The 8,614-nt window shown below is 42.0% G+C and overlaps 1 protein-coding gene across 2 annotated transcripts; it reads left to right on the top strand.

Annotated features, from left to right (window-relative positions):
- The first annotated feature begins 688 nt into the window (after positions 1 to 688).
- Positions 689 to 8,109, top strand: tagln (transgelin). Of its 2 annotated transcripts, XM_073484232.1 has the most exons (6): positions 711 to 794; positions 5,106 to 5,148; positions 6,107 to 6,295; positions 6,423 to 6,594; positions 7,306 to 7,408; positions 7,500 to 8,109. In XM_073484232.1, exons 2-6 carry the CDS (start codon positions 5,137 to 5,139, stop codon positions 7,636 to 7,638), a joined length of 615 nt encoding a protein of 204 aa, XP_073340333.1. In that variant the 5' UTR covers positions 711 to 794; positions 5,106 to 5,136; the 3' UTR covers positions 7,639 to 8,109. The 2 variants fall into 2 exon arrangements, with proteins under 2 accessions (XP_073340340.1, XP_073340333.1); XM_073484239.1 differs by lacking the exon at positions 5,106 to 5,148 and having other exon boundaries at positions 689 to 794.
- The last annotated feature ends 505 nt before the right edge of the window (positions 8,110 to 8,614 follow it).

The raw sequence follows: 8,614 nt of genomic DNA, 5'->3' as shown, positions 1-8,614 counted from the left end.
TTACTCCTCCTCTCCTCTCCTCTCCTCTCCTCTCCTCTCCTCTCCTCTCCTCTCCTCTCCTCTCCTCTCCTCTCCTCTCCTCTCCTCTCCTCTCCTCTCCTCCTTCTTCCTCTCTTTTTCTCATGCATGCCTTTCCCTCTTTTTGCCCGTGTCATCCTCCTTCCCTCCTTGCTGTCTAAAACTTTGGAGATAGACATCGCTCCTTCTCTAGAAAAGGACAGGACCAACACCTACGTTCTGTTTTCCACACCCAGCATCTCTTTCTCTATTTTGTTGAAGTCCCGTCTCTACTCCTCCCTCTCCACCTTTTCCATCAGCCCCCATCTTCTCCCTCACCACCTTGCTGCCACTTTGAGCGAGGAGGGATGTGGTGAAAGTATTTGGAGAATTCCTGCTGACCAAACCAACGCTGCCTGGCTGCTGACTCTCCTCTACATGGAACAGCTCTACCCAAATAAGGCTGGGCTTTTTAACTAGACGTGAGGGGGAAGAGACGTGCAGACAGGGAGAGGGAGCTGCTGAAAGGCCATTGCCCTTTTAAGGATGAAGTTTCCTTTTTCCCTTCCCCTCTCTCCCCCCTATTTCTCTGTCATGCTCCCTCCTTCCTCCTCCCTCCCTCCCTCCCTCTCTTTCAGGAGGATAGTGAAGTCATCTTGCCTCGTCTGTTCCTTTTAAGCCGGCATTTTTGAGAGGGAGGTCCCTGTGAAGCATATACAAACACTCAGTCAAGCATCCACACTCACCCCTCACACTGCACTAGTAGCCAGCAGAGATCTGACCTATTCCTTCACACAGTGAGTATACTTCTTTATTTTATTCCTCCATATAAGATAAAGCTCCTGAGCTGGACTTGGGGCAAGACAAGCTGGCAGGTGGCTTGTCAAAAGGCTTTCACGTTAGTTTTCTTAACTTCTTATAAAAAAATATGCATATAAGTCCTTCATCTCACATGTTTGATGGTAAGGTGACCATAGCAGAAGTTGTAGCCATTTCAAAATAAGAGCAATGTATTCATTCAATGAAAGATCTGTATGCAAATATATGCACTTTGAGTTCTGCATCTGCACTGACCGAGAGTTTAATAGTGGCTATAACGTATATGGAGAGAATATTTAAAGTTTCCTGAAGTTGTTTCTGTAGATTACATAAGCATCTTACATTTTGTTTGATTTACGGTTACATACAATCCTGTGTCGTTGTAAGATTACTGTTAGTTAGTTAGTTACATGTGATCCACTGGGTACTATTCACTTGTTCAGTGTAAGAATAATCATCTGTTAAAAGCTTCTTTTTTTATATTGACTCTGGTTGAACACAAATCGTCTGCTTTTTTAGTGGGATTTCCTCAATGACCTAATTGTGACGGAGGCTTGTCTCATTGCAGTGTTTACCCTCAAAGCATAATAACCCTCAAACATCATCTGAACCATCAGATGATGTTTGAGGGTTATTATGCTTTCCATGTCAGCAAGAAGAGGATAATCAGGCAGTGTTGCATAACTCTCTCAGTATACATAATTTTATTTGCACAAGCAAATGATCCACTGCCATACATGGACTTTGGAAGCCTGTGAATTCACAAGGTATGGAAGGTAGCCACACCTCCTAACGAGGACACAGATGCAGAGAGACAGATGAAAAAATGTTTCAGTGAGGCAGACACACAGACGGAGACATGCAGAAATAGTTTCTCTCCCTAACTTTCATTCTCTGTGTATGATTACGGGTGTGTTATGATAGAAAAGCTCTGCAATATCTAAAAGCTTGCTGTGATCCCCCCTATTTGTAAAAAAAAAACTTGTGTGTTAAAGTAAACATGTATGTAACGCTGTGATCCTACCCTCTCACTGAAGTTACATAGTGCAGAAACAAGTGATGGGGGGGCGGAGTGGCTGAGACAAGGACACCATTCACCCTATTACATTGTACCATCAAAAGGATTTTGAGGCTGTTATTTTAAGATTTTTAAAAAAGTTACATAATGTTGCTTTAAAGATGGCAGCACATCCAATGATTCCAGTAAAAACCAGGCCAGCAGTACCAGAAGGGAAGTACCAGTGGTAGCAGCAGGGGCAGATAACACAATCTCTACTGCCAATCCTGTGGCAGCACATAAACCAGGAGATAACCACATCCGTGCAACAAAGCAGGGGCTCTGGGGTTGAGTTGCACTGGACAGCACTATGCACACTTATGAAATACATCAGCTCAGACACACAGCAGCTATAAAGTTTGTCAGAGTAATCAGAGGTCTTGGCAGCGATTTCAGAAAAGCTTTCAGTGCTCATAAAAGTTTGACAACTCTAAACAAAGATTTCTGCACAGCCATGTAACAAAAGAGCTCCTACTCTGAGGATGTGGTTAATGATGTAGAGCACCTTCAACCAGATGACTCCAATGACATCAGCTTAACTAACCTTGATCTGTAAAAAAAAACAAAAAAAAAAAAAGAACGTATTACAGTGATTGTACATTCCCCTGGAGTTTTTTTAAACCAATTCATTATACGGTGGTTGGCTGGTTAACTGTAGAGGAGACGAGGCCGCATGACAGCATATCCCCTCAGGCTGCCACAGTAGCCACAGCCCTCACACTGGTTTCCTGTTCTGGCATTAGACAGATTTACCATGGTAATAGAGAAACAGAGCAGGAAAAATACAACCGGGAGAGACGGAGGTGATGAAGTCATGTTTGTGGGATACAGTACTCCTGGACAGTAATAAAGTAGGCATTTTAGGCTTTCTTTTACTTAAAATCTCTTTTTTTCTCCATATTTTCCTTTTAGTATCGTTACCTTTCTTTTAATTTTTCATATGCAAGAGGATTACTTTTATTGCTCACTCACTTTTTTATTAAATCTCAGAAACATTTCTTAGAAATATTTGATGTCTTATATAGTAATAGTAGCATATTATATATTATACTATATATATATATATTGCCAAAACACATTTTCTGAATTGTTGTAAACTGTATCAGCAGTAGTTGTTACAGTAGCAGAACTTTGTTTGCACTATCAATTCCTGTAGTAATTGTACTAGCAGCAGCAGTGATACTTGTACTTGCAGATGTAATTGTAGAAACAACTGTAGTACTGGTATGAAAAGTAGCAGAGATCAATGTACAGTAGTATCTCCTGTTTGATGCTACAATAGTTGGCTCATGCTGTATGTTGAAATGCAGTTTTTATAGTGTTTTTATATCATGTCTCGTGAACACTGACTTGCATATTTAAGGAGACGCAGCCAGACAGCACAGAAGCTTGTTTAGCAGCAGATAGTCTTGAGTTATTGGACCTGGGCCGGGTCCCAAGGATAACAGGTCCCCAGATACACATAAATACCAGAAATAGAGATCAGGCCCTAACGGACTGATTTAACCTCCAAAAATAATATGTGATCTTTGTATGGTTGTCATGGAGTACACACACGCAGACTGATAGTTCATGCTTCTCTTCTCTTCTCTTCTCTTGTGGTGAACATAACTTATATTTCTCTCTTCTAGAAAGAGGCCTGTGAGTGTGATTTGCAATTGTGGTCCAGAGAGTAGTTTATAAGACTAAGAACTAGAGGCCAGTGGAAAAAAGGACAAGTAAACAGCATACCAGACAAACATTACGCTGTTATAACGATTACATAATGACGCATATCAGTGAGAATAACGAGGGCTATGCCTGTATTTGTCCGTGCCAGAAGGAGAGAAAGACAGGCAGACAGACGAAGAGACAATAAAGTATCTAAACTTGCGGTTGTATGTAAGTGAGCATGTTGCCCAGCATGTGTGTTTGGTTTCTTGCGGTCTGGACAGGCACCACATTCTGGGCAGGTAGCCATTAATGCCATTGGCACACAGACTCTGATATACGGACGTGCAGTATATCTATTTGCAGTGGTGGAAAACACTGCTTTATTCAGCATTAAAACACAAGTATTAAAGGTGCAATATTTAAGAACTGGCCACCTCAAAGTAAGGTGTAACCACAAAATGCTGCTAACTGCAGCTGCCGTTAGCTGGTTAGCCCAGTTAGCCGTGCAGCTAGCAGTTTAGACTGAAGGCTCGGAGACCAGGGGAGTGTAAGTGTTTTTACAGCCAGCACAGGAGCTTTGGACCGAGACAGGCCAGGGCTTGCTTGTTAGCATGCTAACTTCAGTAGATATCTCTGCAACACAACACACAGACATCATACCCTCAAAACTGGTATTTATTCACATTGTGTTGATCGATTTTGGTGATTTTTGAATGTTTTCAGCTTAAGTTCTTACATATTGCACCTGTAAGTCCTGCATTAAAAATGTGACTTAGTGTAATCAAAAGTAAAGAAGTAATAGAATTTAAATGTATCAAAAGAAAAACCGCCTATAAAGGCCATTAATCATTTCATAGTAACCATGGATCAAATGTAATGTGAAAGGGTTCGCTCATAGTGATAATTATCACCAAGTCGTCAGTTACGCTCTGCTCTACAGAGCATTTTGGCGCCTTCTGTGTCATTGCGTTACGGCCCGCAGCTTTACGGCTTTCATACCTTTATTCCCATCACACTTTTCAGATCATTTCCAGCCGTAGCCGGCAGCTGTTTGTGGTGAAATCACTCTTATAAACCACCTGTACACCACTTGGATACCCAAACATTAAACAGACAAAGTTGGCGAGAGAATATGCCAGCATTGTGTCCACGCCTTGTTTCAGTTGCCATATTGCAGGCGTAACTTTTGCTTTCCGATGAAACCTTTGTATCTACAGTTTAGTTTGATGAAAAGTTGAAAAAGAAAAGCATGGAAATGATGCAATAAAGCAAAGTAGAGAAAGGTGAAAGAAAAGGAGGAAAGAACAGAAAGACAGAACAAAGGAACATGAGGTAAAAGGTGAAGGGAAGAGTATTAGCTTGTATATTGAAAATAAAAATAAATGCGATGAGTACTACAGCCAAAAATCCAGTGACCAATGGAAAACAACTCCATACAACAATGCACAAAAGGGTTGTTCATGAACAGACGTTTATTGTTGCCGGTGGTAACAACATTCCCGGTCCTGTGCCAGAGAAGAGCCTCCTCTATTAAACTCCTGGGTTTGACCTTTAACATTTGAACTTTGAACCTCCCCAGGAACAGGAAGTTGAAGTGACCTGACATCAAGATGGCAACAAAGGTTGGATGGTGCAGACAGCACTTTGATATGAGGTTTTGCACTTGGCTGTTGGCCCAAAGGCAATACAGAAGCATAAGGCAAAAAAAAAAAAGTGCTGGCAATGATACATGTGGTGACAGAGACCAGGGGAAAGAGAGCAAGCGAGAGAGATTGTGTGTGTGTGTGTGTGTGTGTGTGTGTGTGTGTGTGTGTGTGTGTGTGTGTGTGTGTGTGTGTGTGTGTGTGTGTGTGTGTAAGAGGAGAAATTATGCAAAAAAATCAACTGGCGCATAAAGTGCTCCCACTGTACACCACTTTGCCTCGGACACAGGTCCTGAATAGGGCTTAATGGTCTGCATTAGGAGACACAAGGCTGTTAATGCTGCTGTTCTGGAAAATGTGTTTAAACGACGTGCTGAGCATTTATGCTTATATATACACGCTTTTGACTTGCATGTCCTCAATGTTTGTATCGGTGCATATTATGTGCAGAACAGTATGGAAGAAGTATCCTTATGTGTGTATATTAAGTATATATATGTCTTCCTCTAGATTATTCGCACACATATGCATGATTGTTTATAAAGGCTGTATCCACACACTACGGCGCTATGATCTAAATGTAATTGCTGATGTTATTGTTTGCATTGCCTAAAAACAACACTTTTGGACCAAATGGTAGTAATACTGGAAAGTAAGTTCATAGACTCCATATGTTGTCATGAATATACACACTGCTGTAAACTGACAAGATGGAAGGAAGGATGATACCGGTGAAAATCCGACTACCAATGATCACATACTTCTCCAGAGATAATTTTTTAAAAATGTTTTCCCTTTACTTCATTGCATCTCTGTTTGTCTCCCTCCCCACACTGCCTCGCTCTCCCGTCTCCCTCCACTGTATCGTCCACCTTCCCTCCCCGCCTCTCCTACTCATTCTTCTCGCTCTTCCCTCGATTTCACGCTCACCTCTCAGGGAGTCGGCATGGCTAACAAAGGTCCATCCTTCGGCCTGAGCCGGCAGGTTCAGGATAAGATCGACAGCAAGTATGACCCTGACCTGGAGCAGATCCTGGTGGAGTGGATCAGCCGTCAGTGTGGCTCAGGCGTGGGAAGGCCAGAGGCCGGCAAAGCGGGATTCCAGGCCTGGCTGAAAGACGGATGTGTGAGTTTAACAGTTGGATTACATGTTTTTTCAAGACATCATGATGTGCTTAGGTTAATGATCTGTTAAATGCCTCCCCTTCTATATCATCTCATCTACCATCTGTCTCTGGATCTCGTCTCCCCAGGTTTTGGGTGAACTAATCAACAGTCTGTCTGCTGGAGACAAACCTGTGAAGAAGATCCAGAGCTCATCCATGGCCTTCAAACAGATGGAGCAAATCTCCCAGTTCCTCACTGCTGCCGAGAACTATGGTGTCACCAAGACTGACATGTTCCAAACTGTGGACCTATGGGAAGGTCAGATGGGTTTCATGGTCTTCATTCCTCGGTTATAGCAAACATTTAATGCTAGAAAACAAAACTTGAGCTGCGTTTCCAATGCAGGAACTCTCCCAGGGAGTAGGAACTTTTGGAGGAACTCAGTGTGTTCTCAACACAGTTGTCTAAATTAAGTTTCGGGCACATTATTTTATCCCCCAAAAAGTCCTTACTCGGGGTGTAGTACTTTCCAAGAGTACAGGAACTTGGGGGAGGTGGAGCTTCTTGTTTGTTCATTGTACTTTAACACATCAACATGGAATTACAGAAGAAAGCATAAAGTCCAAGCCTCACTGAGCATCAGTCATGCTCAAAAATGACGACAAATTGACATTTTAGTTCCTTGGAAAGTATTTCCTGTCACTTAAAGTCCAAATGAAATCAATTACTATTTGCTTCAGCGTAGTTCCGTGTTTCCTGTAAAAAAACAAACAAGCAGCAGCCAATAGCGAGGAATGTACGTTATGCTATAAAAATACCCACAAAATGGCTTTTTTGCTACTGTTGGACTTGATACAGGTGTATAGGTGAGACATATGTCATGGGGACTTCAAGGTTACAGGTACACGGCTTTAGCTTGGGTTTAAAAACTTTGGTAGTTTGATAGAGAAAGAAAATGCTTGGATACGCTTTCACAATGTGAACGATGCTAAGGTTGATAATGCTATCTGCATGTGTGTTTGTGGACAGCTAAGGACCTGGCGGCGGTGCAGAGGACCCTGTCAGCTCTGGGTAGCTTGGCCGTCACCAAGGATGAAGGCACATACAATGGAGACCCTAACTGGTTCTTCAAGTGAGTCCAATACAAAAGAAGTGGGGTTTTTCATGTAACACAACAGAGTTTTGCTGATTAATTAAGCGACACTTTCAATGATGTTTTGCAGGAAAGCACAGGAGAACAAGCGAGACTTCAGCGATGACCAGCTGAAGGCGGGCAAGAACGTGATTGGCCTACAGATGGGGTCCAATAAGGGAGCCAGTCAGGAGGGCATGAGCTATGGAAGACCCCGACAGATCCTGTAAAATCACTGTGACACACATACTCAAAACCTCTTCAGCCCCTTGCACCTTCTTTATAGCCTGTAAGCGTCTAACTGGTCCATCCCGCTTTAAAACCCTCTTCTGCTTTAGAATTTAGTTTTACTTTTTAACAAGTGCCCCCACTTCCTTGGTCCCTTGTGACAAGTGCAGAGCTCACTATGCTTAGTCCTCCGCACCACAGTTAGGACCAGTACAACTGAATGTTTGCAGTCTTCAGTGGAAATTGTAACCATAAAATTGACAAATGCATTGGAGGTAAAAACACCAAAAAGACCATGTGCCAAAGTCGAGCTGTTCCTTCCTTCTACAAGGTTCAAGAAACGGCACTCAAATAAAAGAAAACTGAGCAGTTTCATCCAGCCAGTTTTCATCCACCACTTCCTACAATGCTTCGCCTGCTGTATCAGCGCCAATATTTTTGTACATTGTCTTATTAAAAATGACTTTAAAATACCTGTCTGAATCCACTTTGTTATTCCGGGTAACTTTTGGAATTGGGAAAAATATCACCATACACTGGATCGTTCTTTTACCACTTTTATAGGATAGGCATCTGTCTTTAAAGTGTCTTTAAACAATACTCATATGCCCACATTAGGCATGTGAAAAATGGTGGACAAAATCCACAATTCTGTGTCTGTGCACAAAATCATCTCTTACTTTAGACTACGAAGTGATCTCTTACAGACAGGTATAACTACAGCAACTCTTTCAATATACAGTACATAGGGCAAATTACCTTACTTTTAATACAAAGTTAATACTGTGCTGCCAATAGTTTGGTTGATGACCAAATACATGCAGATCTTATGACATTCCCATCAACTTTAGGTGTACTTTGCGATTGCTGCCAATTGGTGAATGATAGCATGCTAAAAATTTTAGCAGTCATTAGTTAGTATTATGTTAGCATGCCGACGATAGCAGTTAGCTCAATTTTGATAAACTCCTGTATGTA

The sequence above is a fragment of the Pagrus major genome, chromosome 2 (genome assembly GCF_040436345.1).
Source record: "Pagrus major chromosome 2, Pma_NU_1.0".
NCBI lineage: Eukaryota > Metazoa > Chordata > Actinopteri > Spariformes > Sparidae > Pagrus > Pagrus major.
This window is presented reverse-complemented; position numbering and strand designations above follow the sequence as displayed.

Coding starts and splice junctions, on each gene's coding strand:
- tagln (XM_073484232.1), top strand. Junction 6,595..7,305: donor AACTGTGGACCTATGGGAAG/GTCAGATGGGTT, acceptor GTTTGTGGACAG/CTAAGGACCTGGCGGCGGTG. Junction 7,409..7,499: donor GACCCTAACTGGTTCTTCAA/GTGAGTCCAATA, acceptor GATGTTTTGCAG/GAAAGCACAGGAGAACAAGC.